Source organism: Nyctibius grandis, chromosome 9 (genome assembly GCF_013368605.1).
Source record: "Nyctibius grandis isolate bNycGra1 chromosome 9, bNycGra1.pri, whole genome shotgun sequence".
Classification (NCBI taxonomy): domain Eukaryota; kingdom Metazoa; phylum Chordata; class Aves; order Nyctibiiformes; family Nyctibiidae; genus Nyctibius; species Nyctibius grandis.
In genome coordinates, this window is record NC_090666.1 from 14,728,423 (window position 1) to 14,748,140 (window position 19,718).

Genomic DNA, 19,718 nt, shown 5'->3' on the forward strand with positions numbered 1-19,718 from the left:
AGAGGACTCTCTCCCCCTAGATTAATCCCCTCCGACATTAGTTTTTTGCTCTGACAACTGGAGCAGGCATTCAGAATTTGCAGGTGGCCAGTGTGACGCACATAATTGCCTACAATTTTAGGCAATGAATAAAAATGGTCTACATTACTTGTCAAAGGTTGTATATGCAGTGCCAAGTGAGATCTATGGGAAGCCTTTTAGGGTTTAAAGAACAGTTAATAGCAAAGCTGCACAGTGCTTTTTTAATCATAATGCATTTGTAATATAGCACTTTGATCTTCTCCTTGTAGGAAATGGTGTTATATTAGCCACTTTTAAACATTTATGAGTGAAATTCAGTTACAGGAGAGTAAAAGTGATTATTCTTAGGCAGAACATATTAGATTTCATTAAAAGTTTTAGCTTGCCCCTTCCTTGTTAAAATCTGTGGGGAGTCCTGTTCCTGGAGGGTTTCAAATCAGGATCTGAAGATTTAGAAGAGCTTTTTCTTTGTTTTTCACTAAAGCAACTGCAAGACTTGAAAAGATGGTAGTAAATACTGATGTTATTTGTGGTTGTTTATAAATGTGCTTCAACTGCATAGCATTAAGCGCAAAAAATGTGTGCTCAACGGTTTAGGGAATGTTTCCTTGTATTTTAAAGATCTTAATTCTCGGTTGCGTCAATTATAACCTAAAAAATGCATTATTTAAAGCATGATCATAAATTATCTACAACAAAAAATAGGCGACTCTAAAATGTACTACTCCTAGAAGAGCCGAGTTTGACCTTTCAGACCCAAGAGCCTTTTATTAACACCTGCCTGTAAGGAGAACCGTGCCACACGCAGCTTTCGGATTCCCGACCACAAAACTGATGAGGAAAGGCTTGAAGGGTTCAGTTTGTGTCACTTGCTGTTTGCCGTTTCCATTTCACAGATGATTAATCTTTCTGTGAAGAAAGGCCAGAGAAACAAAGCACATTGGGCTCTTCCTGCAGTTACTCCTTCTGAATGCACACTAGCTTGCTAACTAAAAGGCCTTTAGATTTCCTGCCGAGAGAGATGTTCTGAAAGTGAATGCAGCTGGTTGGAGGTCACCAGTGCAAGGCTCTTGCCATTGTGTAATGGAGGCTTTGGCAGGTTTCATTTTGGGGGGGAGGGAGAAGGTGTTGGCGAAAAATTAATGTGGAATAAAAAGGGCTTTGGCCATTTGAATGAATTTCTTGAAGGGTGGATCATCAATAACAGGCTCAATTTCTTTTGCTCACAATTTAAAAAAAAAAAAAAGATATTTGCTGTGTTTTTTCCCACCCATTCCCTTTTCTTAATGGCATGTTTATAGTGTACGTGGTCTCTCCCACTGGATGCTGAAATGTCGCGTCTTACTGAGTTTGAAAAGCAATCTAAAATATACTGATTTTTACATATATTTTGTGAGCCCTGCTAATTTTCGTGGTGGCGAGAGATGATACTTGAGTATTGTGTATTTAACTTCCTAATTATGGGATTTGTATTGCTTTAATAATCGATATTGCTTGTTAGTGACTTTTAAAGCAGCAATTTGTATTTTTCTGGGAGAGTAAAAATTCAGTTTTAAAAGGTATTATCTATTTTTTAATTTGTATGTACGTTTTGAATCTTAATATATACACGCCTTGTTTATGGAAGAGAATGGTCTGATATCCAGCTGAGTTTTTGACTTTGTTTTTTCATGATCTTGCGTAGGACGTAATGTGCAAAATCAAGACCTGGGTAATAGATGAAAAGAAAGCTGTCCGCTTCTATCATGATTGGAATGACAAAGAGGTAGGCTATAAATATCATCCCATGAACTGACTTCCAATTTTGCTACCTGTTACTATATTTTTTAAAAGATTTTTTTTTTTTTTAGATTTCATATTCATAGTGTATTGAATGTTAAATTTTCTCAGCCGATTCTGTGTTTATACATTACACTTTAATTCTGTTGCCTTCTCAGACATGCCATGAGGAAAATGGTCATAAAATTAATTGAAATTGGTGTAACTTGTTTTTAAAATTATCCTCCTATATTTTCACTTCTAGATTGATGTTTTGAACAAACATTTGTTTTTTACTTCAAAACCGATGATCTACTTGATTAACCTCTCTGAAAAAGACTACATTAGAAAGAAAAACAAGTGGTGAGTGTGTTCAGGTTAAATATCTAAATTTATGTTTCTATTTCACATTTTTCAATGGTGAATAATTCCTTGCACATGAAGATCACCAAGGATTATTAATTAAAATAGGAATAAAAACTAATGTTGCACTTTTGTTACTTGTTATGCTCCCATTGACATGCTGCTTGAGTACAGTGCATATGGCAAAACACTGAATGCAAGTGCAGAATAGAAAAGAATATGCTTTCCTTCCTTACGTTTTTACGTGAATCCATTAACTGTGAAGAAAATAGATTTTATTTAGAAGTACTGATTTAAATAAACATATAGTTTTATCATGTTATATAATGCTGATTGTCTGAACAACATCTTTTTCATTCCAGAGGAATGAATTGAATGCCAGAGGACTAAAGCTGTGTGAGTTGCACAGAAATCTTTCAAACTGTGGCAAAATTGCACATTTCAACAGTACTCTTCTGTTTGCAGTTGGGTGGCTGGCTTCCTTGCCACTGCTTGCACTTTGCTTACAGTTTACAGGCCTGTTTTGATGGGCTTTAATGCCATGAACAGCACAGGTTTTAGTCAAGTATTCCTGACATCAATATTATGACTGAAGTACATGATGGTTACGAAATCAATCTATCAGACATTCAATGAACTGGATGAAGATCCAGTCCTAACATGGTAGACATATGGTGGGAATCTGCTGTTGAGAAGTACAGCATTTAGCATATCATTGGCAGCTCTAGATGGGATAAATACTTGGTTTGTGGAGGAGGGAAGAGATTAAGTAGTATACGATGAAGAAAAATCTATAGCAGTATATTTTGTTTAAAAAAACCAACCAAACAACAAACCTTTTCCTAGTATTCAGATCTTTAAACACTGTACTTGTGAGATACTTTGAAGATGTATAAACCTATGTTTGTGAACAGATATATGCGTGTAACTCATCCAAACAAATCAAAAGTATCTAAAGCAGAATATCTGAATTCTCCTAAAGTACACCCTCTGTTTCTCCCTGTACTTCATTAAGTACTTAGATGCACATGGTTTCAATTTTCCATTAAAAATTCTCATTTCCATATGATATCAAAGAGTGAGAAGGCTTTAAACTGAAAAATAAACATTCATAGACTGGAAGCCAAAACAATAATTAATGTCAGATGGTTAACTCCAATAAATCATTAGAATAAATTCTGTGAAATTACTGCAACTAAAACTGTCCTTTTGATACTCCAAGACATTTTGTGTTAGTGTTAAAGAACAAAATTTAACCTATTTAATAGCAAACCCTCTCAGCCCAAAACACAGACTTTGGAATAAACTTGATAACCAATGTAATAATGTGAACTTTTTGTATTTGGCGAAAATTTATAATATTAAATTAATTTGTTCCTTTTTTGAATGTTTTTTTTTTTTTTGGTATGACAATTTAAACATTAAAAGTGGTTCTACCCAAGGATGTGTTTAAAATCAGGATAGTAGTATTGGCTCTGTTATCGTCAGCCAACAATATTTTTTCCTAAGTACAAATGTTGAGGTTTCCTAAGGTTTGCTATAACAGTACAGACATGGAAGTTTATATGAAAATGGATGAGTCGGTTTCCCTGTCCAAAAAACGATCCTCGCACCTGTATTTGGATGATTACAGGTAAAGCTCACTGGCTCTAATTGTACAGTAAATACCATTTCCCAGACCCTAATGGTAGACAGACTACTTAGGAGACGCCAGTCTGCGATTTAACTGTCGCCAGTCACCCCATGTTTTTTGTGAGTCTAGTTGTGATGACGACATAGTTAAACACAATTGAAAGCAAATCTTTGTATAAATTGCAATTTTTAATTTGTAAAAGTTCAGATGTTTGAGTTTGAGGAGTCATATGATGAAATGGTTTAACTGTTTCTATTACAATTAATGATTTAGTTTTTAAAAAGTATACCCACATCTCATGGATGTGAGTGTAATTGTAGCTGAAAGATCAAAGCCTGGGTAGCTGAGTGATGTTCCAGAAGAGAATTTACCACATAGCCATTTTCAGTACAGTTTCTGCCTCCTGCTGTTCCTATTTTCCCTCAAGCTAGCCATTGACTACCCCCTGTGCATCCCTGCTCGTAAAAAATGATTGAGGAAGTATTTGTCATGTATTTATGAGTGGGAAACATTGTGTGATAGGGAAAGGCATCTACTAGAACCAGAAAGATTGCCATTTTCTTTCATTCAGCCACTCTGCCACAGCTTTAAATCCTCTGTTTATGCAACATAGCTTTTATATTTAAGAGCAGAATAAATGTTTTCTATGAAGGATGCTAACGGTAGGCTTTTGTCATTTGTGTGGTGCAAGCAGATGTAAGTGATTAGAATATATTTTACTGTTAGATGCCACTTAATTTGTGATTTTCGTTCTTATTTTGAGGGATAGACGTTCATATTTGAAATGCAAGCCACATTTAGACTAGTCGTTCAACTTGAAAAAGTTTATTTCTGAGCTTAATTCATAATATTACTCTAACAAAAGTAAGGTTAATGCAGGAAATGCTCAGCAGTAAAATGTTTTCATAAGACTTTTACAACTATAAAAATGTTTAAAACAGCAAAGGAGAGGAGAGGCTTTTTGATTGTGGGTAGAGAGGAAAACTAAAATTGTCTTTGTTTTACTGGGTCACTCTTTCAGAATTAATGGACATTTTAATTGTTAGTTAAAACACACATTTAAGTGCTAACATGTTATTTTTCAATCCCAGAAAAGAAGAAAACACTGTGAAAGATAGGACTATTGTGTGTTTGAGTAGGTGTATTGACCTTTTGAAAGATGTAAAAACTGGAATAGCTCCAAGCAGTTACTTGCTGGTTTTAACAATGTTGAATTAGTCATTCAGTTGATTTATGATTAAGACCTAGCCCCTGAGGAGAAGCTGACATGGCAGCTGTGTTAGTCGCACTTGTGTTATGATCAGATGACAGTAATCATGATGTTGTATGGGGGAATCCACTGAAACCATTCTTACTACATATTGCTGTGCTTCAAATGAATACTTAAGTCCCTTCTTTAATAATTCCTAATGGTTTTTATATGGATCTAGTTCCTTAACATGGTATATCATGTATTCAAGTTTTACGATGAAAGTATTCTAAATAAGCCTATTAATTTTCAGTTAAAACTGCTTTCTGAGTCACAGGATGTCACATAAATCCAGGACATGAGATTTATCAGCCCTTCACCTAATTAAAGGTTTACATTTTATTCTTGCTAAAGATGGTGCTTTTAGTGGGTCATAGTATGGATTCCAATTATGAAATATATTGAGCTAATTAATGAGCGGATGTAGTGGACCATGCTTAGCATACTGTTTGGTTCAGTATTTTGGACTGATTATTTGCAGTGAGCACCGGGAATACTGTATGTGTCAAAGCTGCATAGGCTGATCTTTTGACTCAACTTCTCAGGTCTGAACAAGTGAATTTTTTCGTCCTATGTATAGACGGTAACTTAAAGAGCTGATTATGCTGCTAAAGATTTTCTAATATCTATAGCATCGTAACTAAGTTGTCTGAGACTTGATATGGATTTTTGAATGTTGTTTTCTCTAGTATAATTCAGACTTGTTGGGTATCCAAATGTGCGTTAACATTATTTTCAAGGATTTTTTTCTCAAAATGTTATGGTAGACATTCTGTTAACAGAAATAAGTTGGGTGTTGATGAGGTAGGGTACCTCTCTTGAAGTACCTTACTCCTGTGTATTTAGAAAGGTGGCGTGTATGTCACAATAAATAACCTTTTCCCTGTTAATTTTTATAGCATATTTAGTGTTCTTAAGCTAGAAGAGGCATAATTAGGTTAGATGAAAGGTCTCTTTTCTGGTATCATGTTTCTGACAGGCCACTAACAGATGTCTGGGGAAGAGTATAGGAACAGATTAAGCAAACAGAGTGTATACGTCCAGCTTCTTGCAATCTGTTAGTGTAGAACTGACTAAGCCAGATATGATATACTTGTGGTTAATAATTTTTGACTGATTTTTATTCTATGAATTTAGCCATTGACCTTTTGAACCCAAGTATACTTTTGGCATCCCAATATCCTGGAGCAGGGACTTCCACAGTTTAACTATGTGCTATATGGAGAAGTACTTCCTTATGCTTGTTTTGGATCTGCCACATCATAATTTCATTTGATGCTCCTTAGATCTTGTAGTATGAGAGGGAATAATCCTTTTTGATTCATCTTTTCCATATTGCTTCAGATGTTCCAAATATTAAAAAAAAGGGGAGGGGGGGAAATCTGTCATGAAGAAGGAAGTATCAAGGGTAAAGTATGAGGAAGACTCAATAGGCTTGAATATGAATTAATCCGCTTCACTCAGTCTTTAACTTTTAAATTAGTTAAGAAAGGAAGTTGTTATCTGGTGGTAATGGAGTCTTGGTGTTCTTGGTTGTATTTCTGTGGGTACGTGCCCAGTGGTGGGATAGATCTAATAGTTTTGCATTCACTGTCTTAGCGAAACAGCAAGGCAATGTCATGTGCTGGTAGTGCAAGAGGATGGTGACAGGAGCAGAAACGCTATCCAGAAGTTTTTCATGGCTTCAGTATGCCTGTTAAAAAGAAGAAAATAAAAGAAAACTTAAAATAAGCTCAACAACAAAAAAACCCTGTGCTCCCAAACCTCCCCTTCCACCCTTAAATAAAGTCTGATTTTAGAGAAGTCCTGGAGATACTGGTTTTGTACAGACTCTTCTTAAATTTGTTAGAAATAAATATTTGATCTCTATGTAAAAAAAAAAAAAAAAAAAATAGAGTGAAAGTTCTTCCTTAGCATTTTGCTGGCATTTTGGTTTGAGACCTTTCAAAAAGACAGTTTAAAAACTAAAAGAAACAAAAATTAGTGGAAATGGTAATATTAACATGACATACCTTGAAGCAAAACATGATTTAACAGGCAATATCAGGATATATATATTTAAGAATCTTAGTAAATAAATTCACAGGAAACAAAGTTAAGGGAAAGAACAGCTGCAGGCCAGCTCCATCTCTTTTACAACTAGAAATATGGTGACTCAATAAATGCGAAACATCTCCATCTTAGTCCCACAGAAGCACAATCTCCCTTCACTGTCCAAGTTTCAGCCCTTTTCAAATGCTGTCTGAAATACATGAACTTTGCAAATTTTGCTAAAACAAACAAAAAAATCCCATTTGGATCAAATACCTGTAAGTCATTCCTCTTCTAAAAGGAGGGATGCTGTTGTTAATGAACCTCTGCAGTGCAGAAACAAACAGAATTACATCACTTGCGTATGTGGGATATAGTCTTGAACCAGCTACAACGTTTAGAGCAGTTATTTGCAAATACCAGCGTATTAGTCATGTAGCAAGATACCGAGTGAGGGCAGAATGCAGTTTTCACCACCTTCAGCTTCTGAATTACTTTTATTTTCTGAATTACATTCAAGTATATATTAAGTATAATATAGGTGATACACTCATGGATGTTTAGGCAGATAAATTTTATTCTTATAAATGTTTTTGAGAATGTATTTGATGTAGAATTCTTTAAATCATAATTATAAGTTGTAATGACATCGTGGTATTGAGATGTTTTCTTGACATAGCTGCTTAATGATTTTAAGGCTGTCTTCTATGCTGACAGACTTGGAAAAATCAGAATTTTAAAAATACGTTACACTTCTTGTCCCTGCCGTATAACTGAGATTTTAAAAAAAATATTAAAAGATTATGTATATTATCTGTATGTAAATAGTTTTGCACACACAAGTTGTGAAGTCAGATACTCAAAGTTAACAAGATCCAGAATTTAGTCTTCCTGTTGCACCTTTACTGCCTGATGGAGTACCTTACAGCTCAGGTTTTTTTAACTAGAGGATGGCATGTGTTTTCCGTAGAGCACTTACCTACTTTAGCAGGGGATAGTTCATGCTGTTTGCTTAATAAACAGTTATTCTTTATTATGTCTTATCTTCTGTCTTAACAATTCCAGTGCCTTTTCATTCAGTTGTTCTGTCTATCCCCAGTTTTTTTCCCCACTCTTTTCCTAGCTGAAGTATTCTCTGTGGGTCTTTGCCAGATTGTCTCACCCTCTTTTCTGGTTTCATCCCATTCTTGCTGGCTTAGTTCCAGTCCAGTCCTTTGGTCTGGATGATTTCTTTCACCAGAATTCCTGCTTTGCTTTGCTTTCCTTTGTCTTCCCCTTTGGAGTCCCCCATGCTTTTGAATGTGAATGTATATTGTTTGGGTAACAGCAGGTGTTGGGGACATGTCTCTAAGCAGGGGGAAGATGGGTCCCTGCTCTCAGCTCTGGTGTGTAACCTCGCTTCAGACACAAAAACGCCTTCTAGGAACAGTCTAGCTTCACTCCAGTGCTCCGCTGCACGCAGGTGCTGTGGGTTATAGAAAGAGATTAAATCGCTGTGACTCTTCAGTATTAAATTCGAGTAGTTTTGTTACTGAGGACGTGAATTTCTGATTTGGATGGACTTTCACACCAGTGCGATGATATATCTCTGATACTGAGTTTGCTTGGCTCCTAAGCATTAGGACAGTAAAATTTTTCAAATAAAATGTTTCTGGGATGTTTTAAAAATGGGCAATGCTGTATGGCGAAGCTGTTTTCAAAAATTTCAGTCCACCTGGTTCCAACATGGCAGTTATAAATAGCTAAAGTGTAGGTTGCATAGGAAATAAAGCCTCAGTAATTTACTTAGGATATATTGAGTCTTGAAACTGGTAAAAAGCATGGTGGTGGTGGAGGGGGAACCTCCTGGTTTTTCGTAAGGCCTGTCCTAGACAGATAAAGGTAGCTTCAAGCTATTCTTACAACTCATCAAAGGCTGCAGACTGTAGAGAGTGGGATGACCAGAGTAATGAAGAGAACAGTTTCTGCAATGTTGTGAGTGATCCATGACAGCCCAGCATACCACAACACCAAACACCAGCCCAACACAGCCATACCCTGGCAAGCCTCTCATATTCTCTGAGAGCATCCGTGTGCATCAAGCTGATTGTACTATCAGAGCAACGCAAAAGAACTGTGTATTAACACTTCGTATCAGTAAGGCTGTGCTGAGTGAAAGCAGCTATAAGTAACTTCTCAACTTCATTGCTGTGTGTATGATCCCTGTCTTACCAGCTGCACGTCATACCAAACCTCCTTTTGAACAATTCAGCTTTGCTTCCCGTCTTCTGTTCCTTTTCTTCTTCTCTCTCCAGATGCTCTTCTCGGTGTTTTTATTTTTTTTTGCCTGTCATCACCATAATTTCTGAGCTGTTTATACACAGTTCTGTGGGTTGAACGACCACAGCTTTGAGTTCGGATGCTCCACCAGTTCTATAGTCGGCTTATCTCATGTAGTCTTATGAATTGCTACATGTTAGCAATACTTTTTTTAACCTGCCATGGCAGTTCGGCGAATCAAGTAATTTGTGTGATATTTTATTTAGAGACCTGAGTTTTCATAGGCAAAATCTAAAGCAATAGATGCTAGCTTTCAACAAGCAAAAACGTAACTACTTATGAAGTTATCCAAGCCTGTGCATGGTAAGAAGGGGCGTCTGTATTTGTATATACTGTCTGAACACTTTAGAAACTTTGTTTCTTTCTTATCTTCATTGGAATTGGGACTTTTCAATAAATATTTTTGTCACCTTTATAAACATGTGCTACTTAGGATATAGGGGGCAGAGAATAATGTGGCACTAGATTTCAATCAATTGCACAACTTTGCTTCATTCAGTGTATAGATAACATGAGCAGTGAAGAGAGGGACTTCCACAGAAAAATGGGGCCTGGTGACATTGTCAAAGACTTAAACTTTCTTGCAAAATCATTGCATATGACCTGCTCCCGACTCTGGACGCACCATGAGGTACAACATTATTTTCAAACTTCGGTCTGTTTAAAACTGAAGAACGCTTAAATTGCTCAGAAACAAACCTGAGATGCAGAGATACATCTCGAGTACAGATGTCGTTACTGCGTAGTGGGTATGGAGAAAGCAGAGGCTGATAAATAACTGCTTTTTCTTCCCAATATGGTGTGTAAAGGACTCACTTCAATTTTGTCCTACTTGAAATTTCTACTGTTTGGGAAGCTTGTGCTTTGTGCCTCAGTTTTCCTTACCATTTCACTAAAAGTGTTGGTGCTGGTGAAATCATAGAAAACATGTTTTTTTGGAAATGTTGTCTACTTTAAAATCGAGTTACTCAATAAAAATATTGATATTGTCTAGTAGTTGCATATTTTTTCTGAAATCGTATCAGTGATTTATCTCCTGAATGATGTCTGCAAAGGGACTTATGTATTCTGTCAGTCCTCTTTTTCAAAGGCTTTCCAAATGTAATGTGCTTGGAGTGATTTAAGTGTATGTTATATGTAGTTGTGGTCCCTCACTGTGCGCTGCTGTGACAGACTTAGCTGGCTAAGCAATGTGCTGCTTGCTTGCCTCAATGCAGATTTCTAGTTCTTTGAATCAATTCTTCTTCAGAATGCTTCCCTCTTATTTATTGTATGTTAGAGCATAGCTTTTGACAATGTGTAGTCAAGCAACCTATATTAGTTTTACTGGCAACTAAATCAGTTTGGGAATTTTCAGTAGCTTGATATCTTTTTTGATACTCTGAGATTTTTAGCTTCAGTGTGTCTCATCTTGCTTTTTATTGCTTATGTTTTTAGATTCAGACTAGCTTCTGTGTAGGACAACAGTCATCTTTCTTTCATGGTACTCTGAGCCAGTGAAGTCTTAAACACTGAAGTAGAAAAATTGAAGGAGAAACAATCTTTTTCTCACTTGTCTTTGTTACAGAATGGAAGAAAGGGAAAGGATAAGCAACTTAAGAACCCAGCTTTTATATTGAGGACCAGATTCTGTCATTCACAGTATGTTCCAGTCCAGGGTTGTTAGTCCTGAGCATCATCAATGCAACCCCATCAACAAGTCCTGAGGCGTTTTGACAGAGATTAGGGTACTAACCACTGTATCAGTGCTGTCATCTCTCTACAATATCATTACCTCAGATGCAGATTTCAAATCCTACTTCCAACGGTAAATAGTTCAGTAGCGATTTCATTCTTACTCGTTTTAGAGTAAAGCAGTTTGGCCGTGCGTGTAAGCCTGTTTGTGTCAAAATCCCTTTCACATTTCAAGTTCCTGATGAGAAACATCATTACTAATGAAGAAGTAGAACACTTTTTGTTCCCTTACTCTTTTGTGTTGTGCGTATTACAAGCACAATCACCTTTGCTGCAGTGATTTTTGGGTGAAATAATATTGATGAGAGAAAGAGAAGGAAGTAGGTGAAACAGTCTACTCAATTGAATTTCCCAGGGATAAAGATTGTTCTTTGATTGAAAATGAGTGTCTAAATCTACTTGGAGAAGAGGAGCTCTGTCCTGCTGCATTTTCTGTTTATTGTTGATGTACAGAAATATTTTATATCTCCTTTGTGATGTAAGTTACAAAGGTCCAGTTACACTTCTCTCATTGCAGTTAAAATGCTGTCTGCTAATACGCTATAGCTGAATCATGTTACCTTTTTCTGCATATTTGAACCTCAGGAGAATTTTGACAGGGAAAGGGGGGTAGGGACTGATCTATCTATGCCGTGATTTGGTTATGAGCTCAAAGAATAACTTGAATTTATCCCATTAATGCAGAGGTCTTACCCTAGAAAGCAGGATTTTTTTTTTTTTTTTTAAATAAAGGAAGGGTTTTGCCCTGTTTTGCTTTACAAATTGGCTAATAGAGAATTGTGGAAGATCACTTTAAAAATATCAGGGAGAGATTATTATTCTTGATGGTAGTTGTTTATTCTTAAGTTACTCTATATGAAGTTATTTGTTATTAATTTTTTGAGCCCTGTGCTTTTCAGAATGAATGAGCATTGTTAGCCTGTCTCTGTCAATGAGATCAAGAGAAAAATAGATACTATGGATATGCATCTCCAGCTTTTAACATCTATCAGGTCATTAATATTATATCTGATATGGCATTTAAAAACCACCAGTTATTTTTGTGTGGGTCCTATTGAGAATTCAGAAGATGGAGAGGAAGGTTGTTGAATAACTGTGGAGAGGTGAGTGGCTGTGGTCTCATCGCGTGCAACGGGAGCAATGCGAGTAGCTCCTTCCTTGTGTTAAGATCTGATACCTCTTTGCTGCTTGTAACCAGTGCTTTTTGAGAGGAAAGATGGTCTTTCATTCTCATGGTAGACACATCAACAGCTGTAATAACTGGCAGATGAGCTTTCATTTTAGATTTTTTTTTAAGCAAAAAACCCTCTGATAATATTGTCTCTTACTCTGAAATAACAAGAGAATTACTTGTATTGCTTTTGCAAACACATCTGTATGGGGAAATTTGTATTGGACATTGCAATCAGTATCACTATAATAGTATCTCTTAAACAGTGTCCAAATTAGTAAGTAACTTTTCCTTTTATAATCTGTTACTCAGTATTGGTGTATCTGATTTGCAAACAAGTACATGTATGTACCTCTAAAATTCTGCTTATTGAATTTGTCCATTTGGATCATGTATTGAAACATTTCTTGCCATTGCATGCTATGTAGTTCTGTTAATCTCTTCAAGTTCTTATAGCTGAGGTTAATTTTATTTCACATACCATTCTTTATCTCACCGCAGTTGATATTTGAGATATTTATGGGGTATGGGAACGATACTCATCTTGAAATTGTTCTTCATGAATGGTCTGCAGCATCTCCGTTCTCTGGGGGAGTATCTTGTGGATTATTGTTCTGTTTTCTACAAATAGGGGCTAAATGGGAACATCAGTCAATCAAAAATCATTTATTATAAATAGTAAAAGAATGAGAAGGAAAATTCTTTTATACAATTGGAAATATAGGCTGCTGTGGCTTTGGCACCCATTCTTCAAGTTTACTTTCGCTCTGAAGTAAATTCTTTGTTTCACAATTATCAGACACATTTTTTTCATTGATTATTTTGAAAATCTGTTGCTTTTTTTTTTAAAAATAGTTTTCCTTTCAATTTTATGGTTATTTACGGCTCAATTTTAGGTATCAAGTGTATGGAAATATGTTTTTGTTTAACTGCTCATTTTTCCCAAGGAAAGATTACTTGCCTTCTAAAGTTTTGGCAGAGTATTTTATTTTCACAACTTGAGTTTCTTCTAGTGACTAGTACTAATGACTAATGTTGAAATGTTGATAGTCACTAGTTTTACAGTGAATAGAACTCTGTATCCTTGTTTTGAAACCAGGTATAGGTGCTTCTTCCTGTTTAAATCAGAGAGGAAAGTTCCTAGCTTACATAGGTTTAATGGAAGAACTGTCAAATGAGACATTTGGTATGGGTGTCTTATTACCCTTTATTACCAATGCTTGACCTTAATTATTATTCATTTGGAGAGAAGTTAAATAAAATAATGTTGGGGATTTACTGTGCTCTGGCAATAGTTTCTGAAACCTGAAGAGATGTTTAGAAGACAAATTTTTGAAAGAGAGTAAGTGCATGTGCTGGTTTTGTACTTCATTGAGTTGAACAATGAAAATGCATTAATCAGATTCACTGTATATCAAATTTCACTCTTGTTCTTATGCACTGGCACAATGTTACACTTATGAAGTTAAAATGTATTTAAATCCAGACAAATGGCTTTTATTAAAAAAAAACCCACCTTACACCTAATACATTGAAAACCTACACAATGTTCTCGATCTAAAACATGTGATGATTCTTCTAGGTTGTTTTATTTCAGAGGCTCATTAAATCCATACCCGTTTTTATTTAATAAAATCTTTATGACCCAGGATAGTCAGATTAATGAAGTGTTCATGCATGTGCATGTGTTCACTTTCCATAGGATTTTTAAAATAATAATAATTATTATTATTATTTAAAAAAACTTTATGGATGGTGTTTGTCTTTGACTCCCTCTATCTGCCTGCCACTGCTTGTCTTCATGAATTAATGCTTTTTCATAACTCAATCCATCAGATAGATTGGAATCAGCAGATAAGATGTTTGCAGCTATTCCATAGAGGTGTTCGGTAAAATAAAGAAATAAAAATATGGTAGAGAGACATGGAGGACTAGTAAGGAATTCAGTTATTCAAGCTTAAAAAACAAGGTTAATGTCTCTGTGCTTCGACAGTAGACTTCTGAAATACTTTTTCCTTCTGGTTAAAGTCTAATTCCTGTATTAGGTTTTCCATAAAGATACAGCTATAGGCTCCAAGTATATTAAACAGAAGCATGGTTTTAGCTGCCTGTCTTGCAGCAGTGTGTGGTTGTGGGATAGCCTTTTGTTTCTGATTTCTAGTTATGTTAGTGCCCTGTTGACACAGAAGGTAACGAGATTGTTCTATTAGTGATTGCTGACAAACAGAAATGATTTGATATGCTAAAGCTATTTCTGACAGAAGATAGAAAGTTTTGACAAACATGCATGGCACAGCAAGTGTCCAATTCTAAAGAGCAAAATAAATGCAAACCACCATTATGGGGAACACAAACAGCCTGAAAGCAAGTTATCAGTAAGCAAATAATTGTTGAACTGTTATGAATGGAATAGGATGTTGAAATAAGGCATGATTGGCTGATGTTACATATGTCCTTGATTACCTTCCTTGCGCTTTTATCCTAATAAGTGACATTCTTTGTATTCCCTTGGATGGCTAGACAGTCTGACACTGAAGAAGAATAAATATTGCATGTGGTACACATTAAGCTGTCATCTAGGACAGCATTTATAAAAAGTAACTAGAAAAATTCATAAGAGATTCTGCAGTGCTACAGTTTCCTGGCTCCAGTCATAATTGTCAAAGTTCTTGACACATTCAGGTCTTCTGAAATGATTTGGGTTTACAGTTACTTGGTGTATGAATAATTATTAAGGATTCATTTTTTCTGATGATGCAGACTGGTAATGTTAGTTCTCAAAATGTTGCATTTTCATTAAAGGCCATGTTTTAAAACAAAAAAAAAAAACCAAGTGTGGTATATGTAGCTAGTCCTCTTGCAGAAGTCAGAACCAGCAGATGTGTATGTATAAAATAAAAGTAACTGATAAAATTAAAAAGCTCTTTTTCAAATGCAGTCTTTGAATTGTGTTGGAAAATCCATTATGAGCACACATTGTTACTATTATTCTACTTCGGAAATAGACCTATTTTTTTGTGTAAAATATCAGTCTTCTGTTTTTCTTCACTGACTTGAAATTAAGACTCAAAAGCAACATAGCAGGATATCATCATCTCTGCAAGGGCAATGGAGAAAAACCCTTTTGAACTATCTAAGCTGATGAGTTAGTGTTTGAATGGTAATTATTTTAATCTTTAATTCTGAGAAGAGGGAAGTGTAGTAGTTACATTCTTCATACTCTTAAGTCTTTGAATTTCTTGTGACAACTTGTGTGTTGACCAAGAAATATTCAGTGGCTCCTTTGTCTTTCCATGTATTTGTCTATTGCCTAATGTAGTACCATGATACTCTCTGGAGTTTGACACAAAATTTCACTATAAATCTTTTAAAGGATTCTTACAGCTCTGTTGCTGACCATGTCAGTGGAGCATTCTCACTGTATGCTGTATTCATGGTACAATCTGGTTTTGCTGCGTATGAAAATACACCTTTCTTCCATTTGTGGGCACGTCTCTCCATTTGTGACAGTATTGTCTAACTCATGTGATTGGTTTTTTATTATTTTACTGAGTTAAGGATAACCCGTAAGGAAAAATAGCCTGTTACCACTTCATTAAGTTACTTGAGGACTAACATAATTTTATAGGTGACATTGTGCTTATTCTCATCCCTCTTCCAAGTAGCCTATAACTTACAAGACCTCATTGTGAGTAGCTTGGAATGGGAAGATAGAGCCATTAGCTCTTTCATAAATTTGCATTTAATGTTAATTGAAAAACCTTAAAATAGTTCTTAGAACAGGGTTGGAAAAAAATGTGTATTCATGGGAACAGATAAAGCTGAAACATCTGTTTGGGTTGAAGAAAGTTTTCTCCAAGTATAACACTGCTCAAATGTTACAGGTAACTGTTAACTCTGTGGACCACTACAGAGCACAAAATATTTGCCCAACTGGTAAATTGAACTGTAAGTCCCACTGCGGGAAATTGCTTTGCTGTGCTCCAAACAGCAGTTATCTTAGTAATTGTACCTGAATTCTTTTGTGGCTAATAGACAGTTGATGTCCTTCTTACCACGACAGAATTCTTTTATTGCAATATTATTAATTGTGAAAATTTCAGGTGAGATGTGCTCATGTAGTTTAAGATGGGCTGGGAATGATTTTTAATTGGTGCTCTGAGAGCATTGGATTTTGAGTTGAGAATGTGCATAACCCTGCATTTCACATTCTAAACCGGCGCTCACAACAAGGAGCTTATCAGAGCAAATTGTCTAGTCCGTCCCCTTCCTCACTCAAAACCTAATGACCCTTTATCATCATGGTTTAGATTGCTGGACACAGATGTGAGAAAATACAAGTAATCTACAGGTAACTACAGTAGCTGCACTGATGTTCTCGGAGAACTGACTGCTGGGAAGATAAAAAGCTTCCCACAGAGCCTGTGACTTTCCAGCAGCAAAGCACATCATGAGCTCATACATGAAGTTTTATTTGCTGAAGATTCACAATAAGATGCATTAGGACATTCAGCAGGGTCCCTTCTTAGATGAGCACAAGAATTCAGTGAGGTTGCTAGTTGATGTGCTAGTGCATGGCTTCACACTAAAACTAGAAAGTCCAACAATACCAATAATGTTTCTTTTTGAGAACATCACAAACTACAGCTGTAGTATGATATTGATGTTAACGTAGTTTGTTCCTTGATAGTAAATGATCTAATGTCGTTGGACTTTTTTTTTTTCTTGTTATGGAAAGTATTCAGGAGGGAAGTAAATGTCTTTTAGGGGAAAAAAGCTGCTGCCTGTTCAAATACAGAGTTAGCAGTACATGCTAGATATGAAGGTAGAAGTAAAGTCTTATATGAAAAGACTTGCATATTATTAATTACTGTCTTTTCGCAGCATTTTTTATGGTAATCATGAAGTACATCTAAAAATCTCTATGTTTGTGATTTGATGCTTTGCTAAGGGATGGGAAGGAAAGAAAATATTTTTCAGATGAATTTCACGTACCTTAAGGTTAAGAAGGTAATGATCTTGTTTACTATTTTTTAAATGTTTTTTTGTAATTCAAGAAGCTGCTGTAATAGCAGTTTTTATTTTCAGTGATTCAGTAAGGTTGAAATGTATCTATTAAACCAGATGGGAATGATCAGTGTGAATCAGTCTGTCTGCACTGCAGTTTCATTCTCTTCTAAAGTAACTTAAATATAAACACAGTTACTTGTTTAGAAAAATTAATTTGGATGCTGAAATGCTTTTTTTTCCCCATTTTTTTAATCATCTGTAAGTTTGGGGTTTGTGAGGAGAGTATAACATGGCATGCGAGGTACAGATCCTTCAGAAATTAGGATCCATAGACCGTGGTATTAATTAAGCAGGCAATAAGCATTACAGTGGTGGTCTTTACAGAAAATGCTAATCCTTCAAAAAGCCTAAAACCCAAGCCAAACAAAAACTTTGAACAGTCTCCTCCCACCCAGGAAGAAACAAAAAATAAATCCCACAAACAACATCCCGCCTCCTCTGGTAGTGCAAACGAGACAAACTTATGTCTGTTTTTTTAATTTAAGTCCTTCCACCCTCTTTGATCACCCTCGAGGCTTCTGTGTTCTGCTATTGATCTTGGGGAGCTGCTCTGTTGGGATTCAGTGCTGCTGTCGGTGGCAGACCTTTGAGCAAGAGCAGGCAGGGCTGGCTGTAAGGCTGTGGCTCTCAAGCTGAGCCAGTGACCATAGCAGCAGTCTCCTTAATTTTCTGTTCGATCCTTGATCCTGCATGAGAGGAAACTACAAGACACTGTGAAAACTATATACTGTTTGCTCTTCATCATTGCCACTTGCCTCTGTTCCACTTTTTAATGCCCATTTTCCAGCTTATGCCAGCCTAAATGGTAACAAGCAGAACTCCGTACTGCAGAGCCCAACAGGCACTTCCTAAGAAATTATTTTCAGTGATTACACATACCTTTTGCTTCAAGGTAAAGACGTGCAGAAATATTTTTCTCTTTTTCACTAGCAAATAGGAGCTACAGGAAAAGAGACATATATTCTCTTGTTCTATTTTGTCTTTTGATTGAGAAAGACAAAAGAAGTAAAGGGATATACATATTGTAAGATTGATTCCCCCCCCTTCTTTTTTTTTAATCTTGAGATTAATTATAATGAAATCCATGTACAAATTGCAGAAAACACTTGATATATCCTTTTTATGATATATACTGTTTCATATGCTGTAGTGGCTTTAATTCTCAACTAGAGTAGACATACGGAAAAACAGAAAAAACATTTGCTGTTACAAAGTTTTGTTTGAGCTTTTTAAACTGAGTGATTAGCAGAAATAATGACCCTGTCAGCCTTAATCACATTAAAATGTGGTTAACATAATTTAATTTTTTCCACTTAATATGCGAAAATTTCCAGTAGATTTGCAGTGAAGGCCATTGAAATTCCATTAGAACAAGAATAAAAATTTCAGGCATCATTTATTCAGAGAAGGAATAAAGGTCTTGACTGAAAACTGCTGAATCTTTCTATTAGGGAAACTATGAATCATTGCATTGAGCAGTACCTTCAGCTTCTATGGTACTGAAGCTGCGTTGCTTCTGAATGAAAGGAAGGCATTTGTAGTGTGGTGCTTTTCTGAAAATTGCAGCATTTAAGTTTTGCGCAAATGCGCTAAGAGCTTTCTCCGTAAAGGATTATTACGTATTATTTTATAACTGCTGTAGAGCTGGGGAAATACTTCTGGTTTAGGCATCTCATCACTGTGAAGTTCCGTACGTTGCATTATTTTCATTAAAACATTAAAAAATGTATCCTCTTTCTGATTCAAATGTAATGTATAGTTGTTGTTTCTTTGTGGTAAATAGCAACATGAGGACATGTGCAGCTACAACTAGAATATTAAGTCATATCAAGTCTCCTGCACTCTTGGCATTTCTTGTTGCGTGCTCCACAGGTATGTACCAGAAGGACAGCATCCAATAACTATATGAACGCGCTAGAGAAACTATCAACTGCATCTTTTTCTGAGAGAGGTTTATTTTTCTAGGGAAGATGCAGTGTTTGTTAGCTTTACCATGTTTCAGTCTGCTCTATTTAGGTTCCAATTTTTTGTCCTTTGCCTGCGTAAAGAGAAGATTTCATCTGATAAGTGGAGGCACTAGAAGTACAACTGTTCTGTGCTTTTGTAGACTCTACCGAAGGACTTGTATTGAATGTTTCTTTACGACAAATATTACTGTACGTGTCTGATAAGATATAATACCTTTATTGGATTGTTTTTGTGTCTCTGATACTTAAGTAACTATACAGTGGATTGGGGTGGGTTTTTTTTTTGTTTTTTAAAATTGGTATTTTGTTCCTGAGCCTAGTTCATTTCAGCCTATTACATAGAATCATAGAATCACTTTGGTTGGAAAAGACCTTAAGATCATCAAGTCCAACCGTTAACCC

At 35.9% G+C, this 19,718-nt stretch overlaps 1 protein-coding gene across 3 annotated transcripts in view; it reads left to right on the plus strand.

The window, feature by feature from the left end:
* Nucleotides 1-19,718, plus strand: part of OLA1 (Obg like ATPase 1) — a 110,775-nt gene that overhangs the window by 68,819 nt on the left and 22,238 nt on the right. For all 3 annotated transcript variants that reach the window (XM_068407558.1, XM_068407559.1, XM_068407560.1), the window contains exons 6-7: nucleotides 1,706-1,786; nucleotides 2,045-2,142. In XM_068407558.1, the coding sequence (XP_068263659.1) occupies nucleotides 1,706-1,786; nucleotides 2,045-2,142 (179 nt within the window). The remainder of the gene's footprint in view (nucleotides 1-1,705; nucleotides 1,787-2,044; nucleotides 2,143-19,718) is intronic.